The sequence below is a fragment of the Myotis yumanensis genome, unplaced genomic scaffold (assembly GCF_028538775.1).
Source record: "Myotis yumanensis isolate MYYU_CA2020_CCGP unplaced genomic scaffold, mMyoYum1.0.hap1 SCAF_6, whole genome shotgun sequence".
NCBI classification, from domain to species: Eukaryota; Metazoa; Chordata; class Mammalia; order Chiroptera; family Vespertilionidae; genus Myotis; species Myotis yumanensis.
Window position 1 is genome coordinate 51838239 of NW_027223757.1, and position 23247 is coordinate 51861485.

General features: G+C 42.4%; 1 protein-coding gene and 1 long non-coding RNA gene across 2 annotated transcripts in view; one reads left to right on the forward strand and one right to left on the reverse strand.

Moving 5' to 3' along the window:
* The window catches only part of MDN1 (midasin AAA ATPase 1), a 155209-nt gene that overhangs the window by 116726 nt on the left and 15236 nt on the right, over positions 1-23247 (forward strand). The window contains 20 exon segments of the mRNA XM_070418082.1: positions 145-266; positions 849-995; positions 1840-1949; positions 2786-2859; positions 3348-3546; positions 4857-5016; positions 5912-6058; positions 6602-6728; positions 7754-7859; positions 8309-8424; positions 9299-9784; positions 10039-10265; positions 10830-10985; positions 11154-11317; positions 12091-12252; positions 15038-15175; positions 16891-17032; positions 19171-19346; positions 20218-20361; positions 21273-21420. Coding sequence (XP_070274183.1) covers positions 145-266; positions 849-995; positions 1840-1949; positions 2786-2859; positions 3348-3546; positions 4857-5016; positions 5912-6058; positions 6602-6728; positions 7754-7859; positions 8309-8424; positions 9299-9784; positions 10039-10265; positions 10830-10985; positions 11154-11317; positions 12091-12252; positions 15038-15175; positions 16891-17032; positions 19171-19346; positions 20218-20361; positions 21273-21420 — 3251 coding nt within the window.
* LOC139012330 (uncharacterized) overlaps positions 15939-23247 on the reverse strand; it is a 30515-nt gene continuing 23206 nt past the window's right edge. The window contains exons 8-9 of the long non-coding RNA XR_011471850.1: positions 20392-20470; positions 15939-16500 (exon numbers count right to left, since the gene is read on the reverse strand). This is a non-coding gene — a long non-coding RNA (uncharacterized lncRNA). The remainder of the gene's footprint in view (positions 16501-20391; positions 20471-23247) is intronic.

Sequence of the window (23247 nt, forward strand, 5' to 3'; positions counted from 1 at the left end):
AGTAGAGACCAGGTAACTACATACCGTCCTGAGGCAGCAAACTGGGAGTCTTCTCCATCTCCATTTAGCTGCTGCCTCTGTGGTTCTAGATATTTCAAATGGATTTCCTTAAATGTTTCCTTGTCCTCTTCTCTCATGTTTCAGCTGCTGGTCTATGAGTTTGGATAATACCATGAAGCGCCACACTGAGAAATCTACCAAGCACTGGTTCTCCATCTATCAGATGCTTGAGAAGCACATGCAGGAACAAACAGAAGAGCAGGAAGGTAACACCTGTCAGACAGTGCCTGCTTATTCAGAGGGCCCAAGCTGAACTGGAGTGCTGCACAGTGTGGGATTTACCTGCACCCATGTCCCCTCCTGCCACTGCTTTCACAGGGAGGCGTCATTTGACCTCATAGTATTCCTGAGCGGTCAGCCAAGAAAGCCGTGTAGTTCTTCTCTTAATGACAAAAGTCAGAGAGGTTTAAGTGACTATTTCCCGAGAGCAGAGAGTTAGTCATAAGGTTTCCTTAGGCTCTATATCCATGAGACAAGTCAAAATGAACGTTGCTTTCTTGGTAGGTAGCAGTTAATGTGTGTGACTTTAAAAGTGTTTCATTTCATACTTACAATGAGCACCTCATAATTCAGTTTCATAATTTGCTGGGAGTGCATTTAATACACCCTGAGTACAACTTGTTTCTAAATCAGCTTGGAATTTAGCTGCGATCCTTGCTTCAAAGCTTCCTTGTGATCTCTGCTCGACTGCCATCCCTCAGTGGGTGCCCTAGGAGACTGCATACATGTTATGAATAGGGAATGATGGTTGCAGGCACATGTATGTTTTCCTCTTTGAATCTCTACAGATGACAAACAGATGACCCTGATGTTGCTGGTCAGCACGTTACAAGCATTTATTGAAGGATCCTCACTGGGAGAATTCCATGTACGCCTTCAGATGTTACTGGTTTTCCATTGTCATGTCTTGCTGATGCCACAAGTTGAAGGAAAAGGTAAGGAGACACCATTTTTTTCTTTACTTTTATGCTGCAGTGTTATAATGGGTTAGACTTTGAATTCTCCTCATGATACAGGTATCTTATTGCATACCAGGTTTTAAACACTTTTAGTCATCTTCCACTTTAATGTGATTCACAGGAGATGTAGAGATAAACATTTGATTAAAGTACAGGCTGGTTATTAGTGAAGCGCTGACTGCTGAACTCTGGCAGAGGTAACCTGCCAGGTGCAGAGCTCGGGCCCAAACTGGCATGCTGAGGCGGCATGCCTTTCTGTCTAGACAGTGGTATGTCCTGCTGAGCTTCTGCTTGATCCAGGCCATTGTTAGCTTCTCTGATGTAGTGAGAACACTGCCACTCATCAAGCACCTGCACACAAAACTCCTACTGTCAGTTACTTTCCCCTGACTGCAGCAACTTGGATAACACTGTCACTGTAAAATGAGTATAGAGTGTAGGTGAATGAGCAGTCACGGTGAGCCTCTCAATATGCCACCTTTTAAACAGGCTCAGTTTCTGCTGACTTTACAATAAGATTTAGAGAAAGGGTTTGAAATTAAATTTAGCAGAATGTCTGAGTACACCATCTTTAAGAAAAAAGTGCAACAAGAAATTTCGCTACAAGCTGAAATGAAAAGGTAGGGTAGTTGTTGACAGCCTGCCTCTCTGGGAACTGCTAAATTCAGATAGGCTCCCTGATGAGCCTATGAAACATACTGTAAACTTATTACCTGAAGAGTAATGAGGAAGGCACATCTCTGAAATGTGACCCCCACAGGTGGAGCCAGTAGCACATGTAGCAAGTGTGGTGTTTTTGTTTCCTTTTCATTTCTTCCAGATTCACTTTGCAGTGTTCTATGGAATTTGTACCATTATTACAAGCAATTCTTTGACCGGGTCCAGGCCAAAATTGTGGAACTTCGTTCCCCCCTAGAAAAAGAACTTAAAGTAAGATGAACAGCTGTCATGATCACTCTTGGGAGAGTAAAATCAACAAATTGTTTTTATTTAGTTCTGTTCTTTCATCTGTTTAACAATGAGGCAGGGGCTCTGGGGAATGGAGGAGAGCATTGCAACTGCCCAGGAGGATGGCAAGATGTACATTCTGTGGCATTGGCTCCATTGTGACCTGGCTCAGTTCGTGAGGGGCTAATGGAGTAGCCCGTCAGAGACTCCTCAAGAGAATTGCCCCAGGTGTCTGTTAGTGCTTGCTCCCCTGGTCTTACCAGGCTGATCTTCCAGCTCAGAGGAGCACTGTCCATGTGCCGTGAAGTGCCACGGGGTAACGAGGACCCTCTTTTTTTTTTTTTTTTTAAAGTTTTTAATTATTTTAGAGGGGAAGGGATAGATAGAAACATCGGTGAGAGAGAAACATCAACATTGATCCGCTGTCTCTTGCATGCCTCCTGCTGGGGATTGAGCCCGCAAGCCAGGCATGTGCCCTTCTCGGAATCAAACCCCGTGACCTCTTGGTGTATGGGTCTATGCTCAACCACTGACCACACCGGCCACATAAGGACACTCTCTTTTTGATACTTTCAGTGGTGGTGGAACCAACCCTGATATGAGCCAGAGTAAATATCAGGTGACCTTTTGATTATAGCAGTAGTCCTTTTCATTCCTTTGAGACAAACACTGGTTCCTTTTTTAGACTTGTTTTGTTCACTGACAGCCCTGTGTTTGGGATGGAGTGGGCTCTGGTCTTTGGCAAACAGATGATCTTAAAAGAAACAGAATGATACCAGGTTTATAAAGCCATCCCTTGAGCTTCATTTATTTTACAGGAATTTGTTAAAATATCCAAGTGGAATGATGTCAGCTTCTGGTCCATTAAACAATCTGTGGAAAAGACACACAGGTAATTCATCTTTTAAAACTGGCGGTGACTAAAGCTCAGAATTTGTGAGTGGTAGGTAGCAAGATTACATTGTTATAATGGCCTGACTTAGTGCTGCCTAAACGTATTATAAAACACAAGATTGTTTTGGTGTGGCTTTCCAACACCATCCCCTACCACCCAAAGCCTGGTCTACCTGCAGGCTGGATAGGTGTGCCTTGAGGTGAAGCAGACTGTGTGCTGTGGAAAGGCTGAATCTTCTTCCACCCACCAGCTGTTTTACCTTGAGTAAAGTGATCCCACCATCTCTGGCTTTAGTTATTTTCCTCTAGAAAAGGGAGATGACAATACTTGTCATACTTATTCTTTTAAAATATGATTGTGAGTATCTAATGGAACTCATTGTATACAAAAGGTAAGTTACATGTGTACACAGTATGATGTTATTTTTACATTTCCTCACTTCCATCCATTTTTCCCTCCTCATCTCTGTTATTGTCTGGGGCCAGGACCCTCTTTAAATTCATGAAGAAATTTGAAGCTGTCCTCAGTGAACCCTGCCAGTCATCCCTGGTGGAGAGTGACAAGGAGGAACAGCCTGACTTTTTGCCGCAGCCAACAGAAGCAGCCACGAGTGAAGCATCACCCATTCAGAATCTGAACAAGGCTCTGAGGGAGACTCTGCTAGCCCGGCCAGCAGTTGCACAGGTACTAGCTTGAGGAATAGTGTTTCTTATGCCTAGGCCAGTCAGATGGGATTTATGCTTTCTATGTAAGGAATGTTCTTAGAACTAGGTGAGGAAATACCTTAAATTCTTGCTCTTTGGATGTATTTAGCATTTGTATGTCTGCCTGACCTCACTACAGAATAAGATAAAAAGCCAGGATCCTGGTGCTGAAAGTTTAATGCTAGCCTAAGAGAAATAAGTATGCTTGTTTGTGAGCATTTCATTTACCTATGACAGAAGATTTGAAGCATCAGTGTAGGAATATGCCATTGGAGCTGCCTTTGGGTGCTAACACTGAAGCTACTGCACCGGGAGTGAATGTATGTAGTGATGTGCTAGTTTATGGTGGTTGCTGATGACCATGGTGTAAATACTCTCACCGTGGCCAATTTCAAGCACCAAGAGTTAAGTGGTGGCTTGCAAAATTCCTGAAAATGTAATAGTCATAGAGACTTTGAGTGAATAGGTCTATTACAGGATGGGTGTTCCTGCTTTCTATCCTTGGTTGTAGGGAGATCCAGGATTTGGGGAGGGGAGCATGCCTCAAGAGAGTAATCACTTTTGCCTTCTTCCTGTACTTCCCAACCTGGATCCATAGAGGGAGCAACGGAGTTCTTCAATCTATTTTTAATATTTTAATAGTACAGAAAGCATAATAGAAATGGAGCATATAGCCATGATATGGCTCTACAGATAAGATGGTTGCCAGGTGTATTTTCTTTTAATTGTATTTGTCAGCTCACTGCTTCTGTCATGCTGATCTAAAACTTTGACATGCTATTTATTAATGACAACACGGGGATTTCAGGGATTCTTAGGGGGAAAAATAATGAAAATATGCCCCTGTGGATGAAAGCTTTTTCCTTCATCTACTATCTGGGTTCTTGATATTTGAACTGGAAGTGGTGGGCGGGGAGAGATGGCAGTAGAAGAAGGATTTGGCAGATCAGTGTAGCCTTGGTGGGCAGCACAGCACTTCAAAGGCAGCATGCATATTCATCCTGCTGCATCCAGAGATGAGAACCAGAGTCTCTTATGGCTGGCACTGTTGTTGCCAGAGGTGAGGTGGGGTCCTTTGCTGCTGTGATCTCATTTTCTAAATAGCCACGGTTCATGCCTATTTTAATTTCGGTGATGCTACATGTATTCCTGTGAGACTTCAGAAGAGAGTTTAATATTTGCTGAGCTGGGTGTGTGTGGAGGGTGAAGCATTTACATTTAGTGCCTGAGCAGGTTAGTGCTATTCCTTGTATTCTTGGCAGGAAGACCAAACCATGTTCTGTCTCGTAGGCCACAGTTCCAGAACAGTGTCTGGGTGCCCCTTTCCCCTCGGAGGGTGAGCTTCTGTATCGCTTGCCGAAGCTCACAAAACGAATGAGGAAGATGTGCCTGACGCTCATGAAGGAAAGCCGCCTCCCTCACCTAGTGGATGGCCTCGATCAGTTCACCGGTGGGTGCCTGCAGCCAGGGGCAAGGGTAGGGTTTGCTCTCTCGTGTTTTTCCCAGTGGCCCAGCAGGGCTGGGAATTTGTCACCTATGTCCTTTTTTGACATCTTGAATACTGTTGAGTAGTTAATTGAATAAACAAGTGGGCTAAAAAACAGCTGAGCCCAGATATAGGAGCCAGCTGAAATGACACAAACTTTCAATTTTCCTCTTGTCCTCACATCTAAACTAGTGGTGTTATGCCATTTTATAGCAGCCTTGTCTATATCAGATCCTGTTGTTTGTGGCCCTGAGTAGAGGGTCACGGAGATGGATTTCCCAGAGTTTGGAATCTGTCTCTGCCTCTCAGAATGTTGTCTCTTAAGTTAAAGAAAAAGGAAGATTCACCCACAGCCCTCTTGCTTTCTTCACTTCAGAGTGGTGTAGCAGTTTCATCTCCCTGAGCACTTTTGCTCAGGGACTTGAGAACCAAGATTTGCTCAGTAGTATAACACTAGCGGCTAGGGAGAGGACTCCAGCATTTAGTAGGTGTTGGGACTCTTGGCAGCCCTTTACCACTTCCCCCAGGGTGTACGGTGTCAGTGAGGCTGGTCCTTCTTTCTTTCTTTCTTTTTTTTAATATATTTTATTGATTTTAGAGAGGAAGGGAGAAGGAGAGAGAGATAGAAACATCAATGATGAGAGAGAATCTTTGATTGGCTGCCTCCTGCACCCCCCCCCCCCCCACTGGGGATCGAGCCCGCAACCCAGGCATGTGCCCTTGGCCAGAATCAAACCCGGGACCCTTCAGTCCGCAGACCGAGGCTCTATCCATTGAGCCAAACCAGCTAGGGCATGGTCTTCGGTACTTTTAACACATTAATGAGCCTGGGGATTTCCATATTTCTGTTTCCCCCCAGGTGAAGTAATTTCCTCTGTGAGGGAGCTGCAGAGCTTACAGGTGGAGCCCTCTGCAGAGAAGGAGAAGCAGCGGTCAGAAGCCAAGCACATTCTAATGCAGAAGCAGCGAGCATTGGCAGACCTCTTTAAGCACCTTGCAAAAACCGGTAAGGTTCTCACTTGAAACCCAATGGAGTATAATCACCAGCTTTTAGGGAGAAAAACAGCATGGATGATTTGAAGGAACTTTCTAGAAACAGTGGAGACAGTGGGAAATAGAAGGTGGCTGGCAAGGTTTTAAAATGCCATTCTAAGAGTTCCAGTCACACACATACAAAAATGGTGTGATGAACTGTCTGTGACTCCCAAATATTTTCAGTTTTGTAATGAGGTTTCTCAGAAATTATGTTTTTTATTTTCATCACCTTTTGTTGTACAGCACCCACCCTTCCAGCATCGCTTAGAGAGCAGTGCTTCTCAAACTTCAGTACTTGTATGAGTCACTCGGGGAATCTTAAGGTGCACAAGTAGATCTGTTTTGGTGGGTGTGGCACAGGGCCTGGACATCTGCTTTCCAGTAGGCTGCTTGGTTGATGCTGTTCCGAGGACTTGACTTTGAGCAGCAATGGCATTGAGGGGCAGGAACGGAGCAGGGCACATCCACTCTCTCGTCAGCATCTTTACTCAAACACATGCGACTTACTTCCTAGGTTTGTCGTATCGCAAAGGTCTTGCCTGGGCCCGTTCCAAAAACCCTCAAGAGATGCTTCATCTTCGCCCGTTGGATCTCCGGAGCGCATTGTCTATAGTCAGCAGCACTCAGGAGGCAGATTCTAGGTTTGTTTGTTTAATTATAAATGGAGCCAGTCATGTAAGCCTCCATGTCCTCATTTGCCAAAGGGGATAACAATACCTCTCTTCTAGCATTGCTCTAAAGATAGCATTTAGACCAGTGCCTGGCTCAGGATCTGGCTCCTGGTGAGCATTCAGCAAGTGTTAATTTTCTCCCTTCTTTTTCCTTTCTCTTTTCTTGTATTTGCCTCTTCAATTATCTTTTGGTCCTTTGATTTTCCTGAGGTCTCTACTTCATTGGAATGTACAAGTGAACATCTGTGAGAGTATAGCCACAGTTTTGGCTTTTTCACAAATATAAACCTTTTATAAATTATAATATATTCTTGAATTTGAGAGCCTAGAATCTTTGAGACAGAGCTGCCTCTGTTAACTATGGTGAGGTTGTTATAAATGCTGATTTGCATGAACTGGGTATTGCATACATTTGTGTTTAGTTTGCTTAGTAGCCTTCTTGGTGCTTTAAATTGTAGTTCAACACAACATTGTAAACAGTACAGATTTTCCATAAACATTCTGGATTTTCGGTTATTAAGAGAATTTGGCCAGGTGGGCTAGCTTTCCCATGTGGTCAGAAGTAGGCTCTCTCCCTTTGACAGAACACATGCTCTCCGTTCACAGTGCTCCCTAACAATCCCTGTTCTCCCACGTGGAGGTCAGCTGTCATTGCCATGTATCATTTTTGTGCTTGGCTCTCCTTAATCATGTGACATCTGCTTGGCCCTTGTAGGCATTGGGATTTATGACCTAGCCTCCACTGCCAAGATAATTACTAAGTTTCCATTAAGGAAATCATATGGTCATCATAATTTATCTCCCCACTATACTTTCAGTGCTAAGTACATGATACATCCTTTGCATAAAGGACTCATGAATGCCTCATATAAATAAATCTATTCAGACTCTCAGCTTTTGGTTGTGGCTAAATATATCAATCTCTGAATCGTTAGGATTTGGGGTGGGATAAGTGATTTTAATTAAGTAAATCACATTTTAATTTTTTTTTTCAGGCTGCTTACAGAAATCTCGTCTTCGTGGGATGGGTGCCAGAAGTATTTTTATCGCTCTCTCGCACGACACGCCAGACTTAGCGCAGCCCTAGCAGCTCCTGTCAAGGTTAGAGTGGTAGCCCCTCAGAATTGCCAGGGCCCAGGGAGCTCCAGCTCTGTCATCCCAGGGCAGAACATCATTAAACTTACAATACAAATCAGTGTAATTTTGTGCCTAATTAGAGAGCATCTTATAATAAATTTTGTTACATTTGCTAACAGGGCCAAATGCATAAGAAAAATTATTAAACATAAACTTCAAATTCAGAATACCACCTTCAGATCTTTTTCCTTTATGAACTGAAAAAAGACCACTAATAACCCAATTTTTGTGTGAAACCTAGTTTCTATTCGTGGAATGTCAATGATCTGTGGGAGCATAATTTGAGAAGCAGTGCTTAGAAAGATCAATGTGGCTCACGCCTCTAGAATGCAGCACACCCAAAGCTTATCGACTGCTCTTCCCCTGGGGTTGGCCAGCAGTACCCTCAAGCGCCTTTCCTTCTCCCCTGCTAGGAAATGGGCGTGGGCAGCATTGAGCGGTGTAAGGGGTTCTCGGCACATTTGATGAAGATGCTTATCCGACAGCGGCGCTCCCTGACCACGCTGACTGAGCAATGGATCCTCCTCAGGTAACAGCGGACTCGTTAGGTTTGTGGCCTGAATTAGCAAGAATTCTGTGGGTCAGCTCAGGGTTGCTGCATGTGCTGCCCTCAGTTGTGAAATGAAATCTGAGGTCTGAAAAGACAGGTAGGGTTTCTCCTGGCTTCTGGTGATGTGCCTCTGCCCCCTGGTTCTGACAATACTTTTCAGGAGAAGGGGGCCTGGGAGATGAGTTCAGAGCTGAGCCAGACAGTAAATATGACCATGGCTGAACTGCACTGGGTCTGGAAAGGGCATCAGTGGCTGGCAGTCTGTGCCGGCTGAGAGACAGGGTTGTGTTCATGGATAGGACCTCCCAGTCTCAGCACAAATCAGATCTGAGTCTGCTTCAGTTTGTTGGGCTTTTTGGATCACACAGTTTCAATGTCCTCAGCCATACATGGACGCTCCTCAATGGAAATAGATATTTAAAAGGTCAGGACAGTTGGGAAGTCTGTCATCATCTATTGAGTGTCGAGAGGCAGTATTTCCAGACTAATCACTTCAATTTTAGGTATTTGCTGCTCGCTCATAGGGTTTATTGAGCAAAGTGTATTACATTTACTAGATTTTTTTTTTTTTAAAAGTGGTGTGACTTGCATGTGAGAGGGCTGTAAGGGGTCAGGTGATAAGCAGTAAGTGTTGATGCTTGTGAAAGACTGAGGGATGTGTCTAGGTGCTTTGGAAGGCATTTGAATAGACTTCTTACCTATTGGAGGGATCCTCCACACACCCCCCCCCCCTCTTTTTTTTAATGTGAAAAAGCCCATACTTGCTTTAGAAAGAATGAATTTACTGTTAAAAAACAACATGGTGACAGAGTTTAAGGTGCCTTGTGTTTTTCCCATGGCTTTCTCTGCACAGAAACCTCCTCAGCTGTGTGCAGGAGATTCAGGGCAGGCTGACAGGGCCACTGCTCTACCCCATGGCCTTCCCGCCCCAGGACGGTGTGCAGCAGTGGACAGAGAGGCTGCAGCACTTGGCCATGCAGAGCCAGATCCTGCTTGAGCAGCTCTCCTGGTTCCTTCAGTGCTGCCCCGACGCAGCGTCAGCTCCAAGCCAAGGTGATGCCCGGGCACAGGGTCAGTCTTCTACCCTCTGCCCGGAAGGACCAGAGCTCACCACGGGGCAGCTTTCCAGAGCAGTGCTGGACTTCAGCCCATCAGATCTGAGCTATCCATCCCCAGTACCTGGCAATCAGCTGCCCTCCGGTTGCCGGATGCGGAAACAGGACCAGCTTTGGCAACAGTCAACTTCGAGATTAACTGAGATGCTAAAGACCATTCAAACAGTGAAAGCTGACGTTGACAGAATTAGGCAGCAGTCTTGTGAGACTCTCTTTCATTCTTGGTGAGTGTGCTTATGCCTCTGCTCTTCCTCTGTGTGCTTGGGTACTTGCTCAGAGTTTAGTGATAGGTAAAATTATGCAAGGGCTTAAGTCCTCCGTTTTTCAGTGGACAGGCATAGTGCTTTGTGGCATATGTGTAGCAGTTTCACATACAGCGAGTTTTAGTTGTTGGAGGGAGGACTGTGTGTGTGTGTGGGCAGGGAGGCGCGGTGCATACCCCATTCCTTTCAACATTGTGGCATTTCTGTTGTTGCAGGAAAGATTTTGAAGTTTGCTCTTCTGGGCTGAGTTGCCTGTCCCAGGTGTCAGCTCATTTGCAAGGCCTAGAGTCCTTGTTCATTCTTCCAGGGATGGAGGTTGAGCAAACAGACCAACAAATGGCATTAGTTGAGAGCCTGGAATATGTCAGAGGAGAAATCGGTAAAGCCACAGATGACTTTACTACCTGGAAGACACATCTTCTCACGTCAGGCAGCCAAGGAGGTAAGGACTGTTATTCAGTAAGGGAGGAAAAGCTCAGCATAGGAATGATGTCTTATAGACAAAGTCTAGATTATACTAAAGACACATACTGTTCATTCTAAACATATCTGTCCAGAGTTCTAAGGCAGACAGGTGCGGTTGGACCCACAGCTCTTATTTTCCTACATTCGTTCGTGTCCCTTGTCTTTGGATTGCCGTCACTCTCTTTGTAGCACACGTGTATGGAGACACCACAGGCTCCCTCAGCTGTTACAGACAGTTCTCCCTTACACCAGAAAGCTGAGGGTGGCATTTGACTAAGTGTATATACACATAAACTGTTATTTTCATATTTTTTACATTATTTTAGCAAAATTGTTTTAATATAAGACGATAACCTTGTAGCTTTATTTAGGTAGGGACTGTGTCTCATCTTTGTATCCAGCATAGCTTGGCACAGTGGCTGATCCATAGTAGGTGCTTACAGGTGGTCATTTTTTAAAATAACAAGTGAACATTGCCAGTGGTTTCCTGACACAAGTGATCGGATTTTTTGTTTGTTTGTTTGTACCATTTACTTAATAGGAAACCAACTATTGGATGAAGGGTTTGTGGAAGATTTTGCAGAGAAGATGGAAACTGCCATCCGGTCCATCCTTTATGCCATCCAGAACTTAGCAGAAAGAAATAGTAAAAAGACAGATGAGAACACTGACCAGATAAGGCCACAGGAAGGGGATGGTATGTCTGAAATCAGGCAAACGTTAGTTTCATATTTGATTTAATTTTTCAATTTGATGATTTATCTTTGTGACTGAATATTTAAGGACAGATGTTTTAAATAAATGACTGGATGAATGGGGATGAAAAGGGTTTATCTTCAGTTATTCATCATGTCATTCTTTTCAGCAGGCTTTGAGAGACTACAATCAGGACATCTAACAAAACTCTTAGAGGAAGACTTGTGGGCTGACGTGAGCACTTTGCATGTGCAGAAAATAATTTCTGCTATCTCTGAGCTGTTGGAGAGACTGAAATCATGTGGTGAGGACGGCACAGCAGCAAAGCATATGGTAATCAACTGTTCTTTATAAGCTTCTTGCTGTCGGGAGTTGGCTGAGCAAAGGCAGAGGGGGTTTCACCTCGCCATGTGGGTGGTCCTAAAGCAGGCCTCTGGCAAAATCACTAGGAATTTGCTTTCTTTATAGATGTAAACGCCATTGATAAACTTTGAAAAGCTTAGGGCTTGTTAGCTAAGAGTTACAGTTGTAAGATGCCTAGGTACAAAAATGCTAGCAATCCAGAATATTCATTATTTTGGTATTTTATATCCTAACCACATTCTCCTGAGTATTCGATGTTCTGTTTGCTGCCATTAACTAAAGTTTAGTGGCCACACTCTGCAAATACCATTCCTTTCCCAATAAGCTAGCAGAGGAAGCTGTCACATCCATTAAGTCCTGAGAGGCAACTTACTTTGTAGGACACTGTATGTCACTCTGTATTATTGCCTCCAGTGCCAGTTTTGATTCCCAATGGAATTTGTTTATAAACATTTCATTTACAAAAACAAACAACTTTGTTAACTAAATGAGATTTAAGTGACTGAGAATTTAAAGTGTACGTTGTGTGAACAAGGAAGAAATCCCAGTGAGCAGGCGTTTGTGCATGTTAAAAATACATAACCCCTACCACTAGTGACATTTAGTACCTTAAATTCAGTGTTGTTACAACCTATGTTATTATATAGTTCCAGTACCTTTTCATTACCATTTTGATTACCCCAAGGGAAACCCAGTACCCCTTTAGCAGTGTGACCAGGCCTTCTGATCTGCTTTGCTCCCAGTTCTTCAGCCAGTCCTGCTGCTGGTTGGTGCGCCTGCTGCCCATGCTCTCCAGGTACTCAGACCTCGTCCTCTTCTTCCTGACCCTGTCTTTGGCAACTCATCGTAGCACTGCAAAGCTGCTCTCTGTGCTTACCCAGGTCTTTACGGAGCTTGCTCAGAAGGTAAGGACTACCCATGTGGAGCACCGTGGGCAGCTGGAACATTCTGTACCATTAGTGTTTGGTTTAATGGGCTTTTATTTTGGGCCTTCACACATTTGCTCTCCCTGTGGATTATTTATGCAAGGCTTTGTCTGGCACCCTTTTAGTAAGCCTATTTCAGCTGTAGTCTTGGAACCTACAGACACCTCACTGATGAGCTCGCTCGACTCCAGAGGCTGTCTGATGGCTGCAGCTTTTCACAGCCTTCTCTCATGTTTGAAGTCATCTTCAATTAACTCCCAGCTAGATTTCTAGGATAGATGAATCTGTAAGGCTAAGTTTTCTTTAAATCATTTCTATGTAATTATGATGAAATGGTAATGGAGCTTTTAACGTTAGGTGGAGCATTTTTCTTTAATTGGGAAATCACTCATTCACGCATTCATTCATTTGGCCCCTGCACCCAGCAGGAGACAGCCAAATCTAACAGACTCAGCATGGTGTGGTAATCCGATCATGAGGTATCCATTTCTCAAGTTACTCATGTGACCTCTCTGAACCTCACTTTCCTCATTTGTAAAATGAGATCTGCCTATACTCTTTAGCATTTTTGTGATAATTTCAATTGAATGTGTACAGTTTTGTTTTGTTTTTATTTCTTTAGTATTCCAAGATTTTCTCCAAATTTAAGTACAGTACAGATGAGATTCATTTGAGGGAGATAGGAATTTACAAACTGAAGGTAGGGTCTAGGTTTCTTATAAACAGTTGAGAGTTCCTAGTTCTGAGTATCTGGAGTACTGGAAAGGGTCCAAGAATGGAAGGCAAGCCCATGCCTTGTTTCTAGAGGATAAATATGTGTATTTGTTGAGTAATAAATAAATGGATGCGTCTCCGATTTGCCCCCTCTATCTGATGAGCACTGAGCCAGTCTTACACATCCATCATTTCTTGGTGGTGACTCTGCATGCAAACGATGGTAGCAGAACAATGTGTGGTGAGGGTGCCCTGAGATTCGGGTTAGCTGTGTTTTGTCTACTTGCACATTGTACTGGTCTGATAGGTTCTAGAATGATTTTGGCCTTGTGACTTGTGTGTGTGTTGGGGTGTGTTGTGGAGGAGGAAGTGGTTCTGATATAAGCAAGGTGTTGGGAGCCCAGTGGCTGTCCCAGCTGCAGCGACTGTAGTGGTGTGCCCTGCAGGATATCTGAATGTTTCCTGTGTGGTCTTATTCTGCCTGTATCTGAATATCATTTGTTTTTTTTTAATAATGTAGCTCAATGGGAAAGTTAGGTAAGTTAACAAAGATGTGTTTTCAGTGACTTTCCTGAAAGTGAGTTTGCCTTTCCTTTTTATTTTTTTTATGTCCATATTGTATTTATTCGTATCCTTTCTGAGTAGTGCTGAGGGAACTTGAAGTAGATTGGACCAAAGACCTTGTATGCATCTATGCATAACCCATGGACACAGATAATAGGGTGCTGAAGGCCTGGGATATGGGTGGGGGATTAGACGGGGCTAAAGGGGGGAAAAAGGGGACATATGTAATACTTTCAACAATAAAGAATTATTTAAAAAAAATTTTTTAAAGAAAATAGGTTGGACATGGCACTAAAATAATCTAGATTGTAATTACAGCACTTAATCCACAAAAAAGCTGTTTCTTTGTAACTAAGTCATAATCACTGGTCTTGGATCTTCCTTATTAGTTGGCAACTTATTTTTAACTTATTTTTAGTACATTTTCATCCTCAGAATGACAAATATCTTGATAGATTGTATTTTCTAAACTTAAGTTTCTCATTCAGAGCCACTATTCAATTTTATCTATTCAATTTCGTCCCACACACTAAAGTAGTTGAATTTGCTTGTCAGTTCTTTTCCAACATGAAACACAGTGTTGTTAACACTCCCCAAACTTTACTGTGTCTGGCCTTGTTCTTCACTCTAGACCCCACACTGTTCCAGGTGCCAGGTGGCAGCCAGATGTGGCATGTTTACCAAGAGGGACAGGTTTGCTTTAAGAGCTGGGGAAAGGCATATTTTTCAACATATTAAAATTTTATTTAAGGAGCATTGCACAAAATTTCTTTTTTTTTTTTTAATCTTCACCTGAGGATATTTATCCATTGATTTTTAGAGACAGTGGAAAAGAGAGGGAAAGACAGAGAGAAATATCGATGTGAGAGAAACACATCTATTGGTTGCTTCCTGCACGAGCCCCCTGCAACTGAGGTACGTGCCCTTGGCTAGAATCGAACCTGGGGCCCTTCGGTTCACAGGCCAATGTTCTATCCACTGAATCACACCAGCTAGCGCAAAATTTCCATTTTTCAAGTAAAGATGAAACTTCCCTCTTGTAGCATCTGCTTCAAGTTGCTGTACCTCCAGGGTTACATATCTTCTCCCTCTCTTCTTGGGCTTACTAATTTCAGAAGAAAATAAGAAGAAAAACAAAACCCCTTTGGGATTTAGACACTGAGAGGTCTACTCTCTGACTTGCTCCTAAATACTTTCCCTAGTATACGTCATTCAAATTTCTGTCTTGGCAAAATGACAAATTAACCATACACTAGAGGCCTCTTCAAAGTCAGAACCTCATATATTAAATCTGATGTCAAGCTTTGAAACTGCATAGTAACTGTTATCACCAAGGAAGAAAAGTTCAGAGGCCTACTATACTTCCTCAGATTTAAAATACTAATCTAGGAGAAGAATTAAGCATTCGTTAAAATTTTTTTGTGTGTGGTAGGACTGAAAATCTCCCTTTCTTTATTGCCTAACTGTTCACTCTTTCATGTTCAAGGGATTTTGCCTACCCAAAGAATTTATGGAAGATTCAGCAGGCGAGGGAGCAACTGAGTTTCATGACTATGAGGGAGGTGGAATTGGAGAAGGTGAAGGCATGAAGGATGTGAGTGACAAGATAGAAAATGAAGAACAGGTACGTTTCACATGCCTGAAAAATGTAGAGTTTACAGAAGACCGCTCCCCTTCCCCTTGCTTTTCAATAGTTAAATTACTGACATAAATGTCAATGGTTTTCAAACTGAGATCTGTGGACCTCTAAGAATACTCGGGTATGGTGAGTGGGTGTAAATAAAAAGCATAAAGATCACAGAAAGGAACTTTGCAACTCAGTCACTGCTTGTGGCTATAATTTGAGAGAGAGGTGATTTAAAAATGTTAAACGGGGAGATCGTTGCTGTTGAATTTCTAAAGTATTTTTGGTAGTAGTCCATTTGAGAATAAAAAGGTTGGCTTTTGGCTTTTCTTTATTTCTCAAATTTAACTTAACATATAGTATTTCCTAATAGGAAAAATTTAGAGTAAAAAGAGTAAGCCTAATAGGAAAAGTACAACCCAATGCAAAAAAAAAAAAAAAAAAACACGAAGGGGGTGGGGGGGGGGAACACCCAGAACAATTTGGCAGTATATAATAAATTTTAAATTGTGTTATCTTCTTTGACTTAGGAATTCCACTTTTTATAGAAATGCTAATAAGGATCAAAGATAATATACAGAGCAATACTGTAAATCATTAAACAGAATGAGCTAGATTCATACGCATTAACATGGAAATATATCTAAAAGACAATTTTTTTAAGTTAAAAAAAAAGCATATCTCCAGTTTGTAAAGTATGATTCCCTTTTTATTTAAAAATATGTCAGGAGGCAGGTATTTAATACATAACACTTATATTAATATTTATGATGTATTCATGAACAAAAAGATGCACCAGAATGTTATTGATGGTAATTTCTTTGAAAGTTTTGGAAGATGGTGGTCCCATGGGAAACTTAACTCTTTCCGTTGTGCTTAGAATTCTTTTAATAAGGTTTTATTACTTTTGTATTTTAAAACGGGACTTTAAAAATTCATTCATAATGGAAGAGATAACAATCATGAATCTTTCACCCCAAATACCACATAGAGTATATAGGAATATATAGTTTAAGGAGAAGTGAACAAAGTTGCATTCACAGTGTGTTACTGTCTGAGAGAGATAAAAGTGACACAATATTAAAGACTAGAGGCCCAGTGCATGAAATTTGTGCACAGGTAGGGTCCCTAGGCCTGACTGGTGATCAGGGCTGATCAGGGCCTTCTGGCTGCTGGCCAGGGCCTTCCTTCCTGAGCTGCCGGATACTGGCCAGGGCCTCCCTTCCCTGGCTGCTAGCTGGGGCCTCCTTTCGTTCCACGCTGCCCCCTGGTGGTCAGTGCACATCATAGCGAGCGATAGAACTCCCAGTCTCCTGGTCGAACTCCTGTGGGGACACTTTGCATATTAGCCTTTTATGTATATAGATATGGGCAATAAGATTGATGAATTTTTTAATCCTACAGAGAATACATATTCTTTTAAAATATGTCTGGATTCTTTTAAAAAAAAACAATTCACTTAAAACCACAACAAAATTTATTCTGTAATCACAAATGCAGTAAAACTGGAAATTAACTATAGAAATGTTACAGCACATGAGAAATTATTGTGTGGTTATCTGTGTTCTTCTTTTTCTCTTCCCAGAGATAACTTTATGCCATTAACCTTAGCATTTAACCTTATCATTTATATACATATTTATATTCTATTTAGAACTGAATAAACATTAGTTAACTTACATTTGTTTGTCTTTTCTTTATGCTTTTTGATACAGGCAGAAGATACATTTCAGAAGGGTCAAGAAAAGGATAAAGAGGATCATGACTCAAAATCAGACATTAAGGGCGAGGATAATGCCATTGAGATGTCAGAAGACTTTGATGGGAAGATGCATGATGGGGAGCTTGAAGAACAAGGTTTGAGACGATCTGTCACTGCATTCTTGCTTTTGAAAAATAATTATTTTAATCAGAAAGTTATGTGTTTCCAATAAGGAGCCTGTTGTCCTATTAGAATCTTTTGGGCCAAGTTGGTTATTCTGCATAACTGCAAATGAGGACATTAGCACTTGTGCACATGCCATCACCATCTCCACCCAGGTGGAGGTCCATAGTCAGTCTTGGAGATTCTTCTCTGAGGAACCTGAGACATTGGCTGATGCTCCTGCTGCCTCATTACTAAATGCAGTGAGTGGGTACTGCCCTTCAGGGAAGTCCAAAAGAGGAAGGAGGCGATCTTAGTGGGGCTCTTAGCTCAAAAGTAAATTGTTCAGGTAGTTTTTAAAACTAACTTTTTCCACCATAAATACAAAAATAGTAGATATTTCTTGTAGACAATTTGGAATAAAAATGCAGGAATGAAATAGATACATACTCCTTAGGCTGACCACCCAAACCACTTAATAAATTTTGGTTTATTTCTTTCCATTTATTATATACACACACACGCACTAGTGACTCAGTGCACAGGTTCATGCACATTGAAAGGAAATTAATTAGAAGGTGGCTGATGGGGCAGGACTGGGCAGGACAGGCCAGACATGCCCTGGAGCCAACCTCCCTCGGTCCCTCCCCAGCGTCTGCGGAGTAAGTGGGGTCCCTTTGGCAGGTGGGGGTCCCTTGGCCTGGCCTGCAGGAATCTCCAACATACCCCGAGGGGTCCTGGAGTGCGAGAGGACACTCTGCTAAGTTGCTGTCATACAGGGTGTGGAACGCAAATGCAAGTGTGCAGTAAACCAAATTCGAAGCCGACAGTGCCCCAGAAACAACATAACCCACGGCTGAAGGCCCCACTAGAAATTGGGCTGCCTCCTCTCTGGTTTCGGGGTGCGTCACCCAAGAACTGCTGCCAAGTCACTGCAACTCAGCAGCTCCTGCATTGAGCGTCTGACCCCTGGTAGTCAGTGTGCGGCATACCCACCAGTTGAGGGGCAGAGGGACACTTAGCATATTAGCTGCGTGTGTGTGTGTGTATCCACAGGACATAAACAGTTTAACATATTATGAACATTCCCCTTGTCATTAAAAATTACTTGAGAATATAATTTGTTATAGCACATCATCATCTGTTATATGTTTGTTCCATAGTTCAACTATTGCCCTAAGTTTCTGTCCAAAGCTTAATTTGAGATATAGTGTCTTTTTCTAAGCAAAGATCTTGCAGAAATGCAAGGTGATCTCAGAGTAGAAGTGTGTACACTGTCTAAGCAGCATCTATGTATATAAAAGCCTAAGTGACCGAATGACTGGTCGCTGTGACACGCACTTACCACCAGGGGGAAGACACTCAATGCAGGAGCTGCCTCCTGGGGGTCAGTGCGTTCCCACAGCGGGAGCACCGCTCAGCTGACCAATGGGTACCAGACACAGGGCTCACAGGGCTCACGACTGGCTGGCGAGCGCAGCCACAGCAAGCCTCTCCCGATTGGGACTGACTGGGCGTGAGCCCGCAGCAAGTGCAGTGGGGCTGGGATGGGCAGGAGCGGCAGGCGGCTTTGGACTGCCAGTTTTGGCCCAGTCCCCGCAGGCAACACTGAAGGACCCCACCGGTGCATGAGTCTGTGCACAGGCTCTAGTAAGGTTATAACTTTGACACAGTGGACCTTAAGCAACGATAGTGGCAAGAAAATTCTGATTATGCACATGATTTTAGGTGTTGGATAAAATCATAGATGTATAGTATATTGGGGATAGGGAAGGAACTTTGGAAATCTTATAGAACAACTCTGTCATTTTGCAGATAAGAAATAAAAAATAGTGTGGTTGCTGAGTCCCCTAATGAATCCCCCCAGCACCAGAACTAAACATTCTGACAGCTGTCCTACCATCCTTCTAATGGTGTTAACATGACACACTCAAGACTTCCTTGTTTCTTCAAACAGTTCCTGAAACACAGTAGGACTACTGCAGCAGATCTAAAGGCTTCTGCCAGTAGAGTGCTCTGTAGAAGCAGGGAGTAAGTCCCAGTCTGGGCTCTTGCCAGGTAGTAGGTTCATGGCTCTCCTACACACACAGGACCAGGTCTGCCTCACTAAGCTCAGTGCCTTCCCTTTCAGAAGAGGAGGATGCGAAATCAGATAGTGAGGGCGGAGACCTGGATAAACAGATGGGCGATCTGAATGGTGAAGAAGCTGACAAACTAGATGAGAGGCTTTGGGGTGATGACGAGGAGGAGGAAGATGAGGAAGAAGAAGACAGCAAAACTGAAGAAACAGGACCAGGAATGGATGAGGTAATTCAAAAATTCCCCCATCCCATAGCCCCCAGGTTGAAGGGAGATAGTTTTCCCAGCCACCACTCCCTGTCATTTACTGTTTTTCCTTTCCTTTGTTTTGCTGCTTCTCTCTCTTTTCTTTTCTCTCTCCTATATATCTTACTCATTGATTCAGAGCCAAAAGAGTAGTTTGACCTGAGCTGACCCATGTGTTATGAAGGAGGGAAGTTAAGGAAACTCAGTATATATGCTCTTATTCTGCTATTGGCCACGGAACTTCTCCAGCTCCCTGCTTAGAACTCCCACACTTGTCCTGGCCAGTGTGATTAGTGGATAGAGCGTCGGTCCGCACACCAAAGGATCTCCAGTTTGATTTCTGGTCAAGGTCATGGACCTGGGTTGCAGGTTTGATCCCTACCCAGTTTGGGGCACATTCAGGAGGCAACCAGTTGATGTGTTTCTCTCACATCGATGTTTCTCTCTCCCCTAACTCCCCTCTCTACTCCCTCTGTATCTCCCCCTCTTCCCCCCCGCCTCACACATACATACTCCCTCTCTCCCTTCCACTCTAAAAAACAATAGAAAAGATATCCTTGGGTGGGAATTAACAAACAACAACAAAAGAACTCCCAGGCTGGATGTGACACTGCAGCAGCTCAGCCCGACCCAGCCTGCTGTTCACACACCTGCTATTATTGCTGTCGGGCAGACCCAGACTTTTCTCTCCAGGTCATGGATGATGCCCTGTCATCTGGATACTCAGAGGACAGGCCCAGCAGGCAGAAATTATACATGCTTAAGAGATACATTAGGTAGAGCCAGCCTGTGTGTCAGCAGTTTCTTAGATCAAGAGTGATGATTCTTTGTGTTTTCTGCCTGTGACATTTAGGAAGATTGTGGACTTGTTGCTAAAGATGACAACTTGGATTCTGGGAAGTCAAACAGAGATAAAAACCAGCCTGATAAGAAGGAAGAAGCAGAAGCTGATGATGATGGACAAGGCCAAGACAAAATTAATGAACAAATAGATGAGGTAATGAGGATACAAAACAGATCCGCTCACCTGACTCTAGGCCAGGGCCTCTGCACCACACACACGTGCGTCTCAAGGCCTTTTTCTCTCTTCATCCACTGTTTTCTTACTGTTTCATAAAAGAATATAACAGAGCCTCTTAACAGGACATAAATATCTAACTATTGGTTATCAGTGAGGTGGATTTCATACTTTTTGGGCTTATGCTGTAGTTTGGGAGCTAAAACCTACGATCCTTGATTCTCATAAACTTCAGTTTCTTCTTTGAGAGCAAGTAACACAGTACTTACCTCTTATCAGTGGAGAAGCTGCACAGAAAGTGAAGTTTGACTTATATGCATATATGCATATATGCATAAACCATGGACACAGACAATAGTGTATTGAAGGCCTGGGATGGGGAGTGGGTATGGGCTAGAAGGGATCAATGGGGGAAAGGGGAACATCTGTAATACTTTCAACAATAAAGATTTTTAAAAAGAGAGAAAGTGAAGTTTGAAATTCCAAATGAAAATTCTAAAAATGTCAGAAAAATTGTAATGTGTGTTGGTAATGTTAGGGCAAAGACATTGTATTCTCTCAGCATAAGTACTTAGAGCAGCAGTTTTCAACCTGTGGGTCTTGACCCCTTTGGGGGTCGAATGACCCTTTCACAGGGGTTGCCTAAGACCATCGGAAAACACATATATAATTACATATTGTTTGTGTGATTAATCACTATGCTTTAATTATGTTCAATTTGTAACAATGAAATTGGGGGTCACCACAACATGAGGAACTGTATTAAAGGGTCGATTAGGAAGGTTGAGAACCACTGACTTAGAGCTAATTATATGTGAATACTACTTCATAAAAAAACAAAAGCAGTTTTAAGTTTTTATCATTTTGTCTGTTCTCTCCACTGTCCAAAGAGGGAATATGATGAGAGTGAGGTGGACCCTTACCATGGCAACCAGGAGATGCTGCCAGAGCCTGAGGCCTTGGACCTTCCAGAGGATTTAAATCTAGATAGTGAAGACAAGAACAGTGGTGAGGACACGGACCAGGAAGAAGGAGAAGGTGTGTCTTTAAAACCTAAAGTGACCAATGGGAACTCACTGAAAATGAGCAGTAACTGATTTCTCTTCAGGTCAATGTCATGGCCAAGTCATAAATCATGTTTGGTCAGCTCATTTCCATCTTGCAAAAATTGTTTGTTCTTTATAGTGTTTCTTACCTGAGTGGACCTGAAGCTTATAAACCAGCAGTTCTCTCTCCTGTCATTTCATCCTATATTTTTATTTTTTTAAATATATTTTTATTGATTTCAGAGAAAGGGAGAGGGAGAGAGAGAAACAAACATCAGTGATAAGAGAGAATCCTCAATCGGCTGCCTCCTGCACACCCCCTACTGGGAATCAAGGCTGCAACCCCAGCATGTGCCCTGACCAGGAATCGAACCGTGACCTCTTGGTTCATAGGTCAACACTCAACCACTGAGCTACACGGCCAGACTACATCCTATTGTGTGTGAGCGGTGTTCCTTCTCCTCACAGCCATCACTGTGTGCCCATCTCATGGATTGAAGGAAACACTGTAATTTGGGTACATCCAGGCTTTTCATGGAGCCCAGTGTCAGCTTTTTAAGGAAATGATTGTTTCAGTTATTGATTGCTGTGCTTATGTTGTGTGTTAAGCCTGAAATATGAAGTCATTATAATGGGGCATGAAATTGAATAACCCAAGGGAAATCGGTTACACAGCAGGCATATGACTGTAATCTCATGCCCTTATCATTGTTCAACCTGGGTGACTCCCCTAGGGAGTGTTGTCCGGTATTAGTTGGGAGCACTTGGGAGAGGCGCTGCTGTGATAGTGGCCGCCATCCTGGTGGGGAATAGATAGAAAGATGTGAGCTAGCCTCACTCTGCTTCCTGATGAATCAGTTACAAAGTTATTAAATTTAAAAAAATTCTACCATATTGTGACAGAAATAGAAAGTTACAAAAGGATAAGGTACCATTTACCTAAAAATTTAATTCAAGAAGCAGTTTCATATATGATTTATGGATACATCAAATGTACAAAAACATGGACAGAAATAATACACAACAGCTTCAGGTTATGACATCCAAGGAAGAAGGAAGGGCCAAGGCCTCCAGAATCCAGATAGTTGTATCCAGAACCATTTATTTCTTAAAAAGAAGTGGCAGAAGTTTGACACAAATATGGTATTGTGTTAATATCCGTTAAATCCAGGTGGGGAATATATGGTTCTCATAAATGTAAAATGCATTCTCCATGTTTAAAGTATTTGAGAATTAAAAATAAAGTTGTGAACTTGCAACTTTAACTAGAACCATTTGATTAAGGAATTGATACAGACTTTCCTCATGCTCAAAACATTCTTTATGAATCTCTAGTTTTTAAACAGTATATAAATTATTGCTTCTGAGGGTATTTCATTAATTTAGAATTTTGAAATCTGACTTCAACTTTAAATTCAACAATCAAACAAGCATAAAACTAAGAAAGTTAAAATCCACTGAGAGTGTAATAAGGCATTTGACCTAGAAAGACACCCAGGCTCATTTTAAGCTATTGCATATTTACACTAAGGAGTAGTTATTTTAAAGAATTATTTGCTTACAAAGGAACTGATTTCTGAAGTGTCCATAGTATAGAATAGCTCTTTAAATAAAACTTTTTCAAATAAGATTGTTTCTATTTGAATATTGTATTTTCTGTGTATGATAAAAAATTATGTCCACAAATTATTTCCAATGATAATTGAAAAATAGATTCTCATTTCCTGTCTGTGGTCTAAAATGTTCCTATTGTAGTGGCTTTTATGATTTCTTAGTGAATTATTTAAAAAAACACACCATCGGATCAATTGTATGTAAT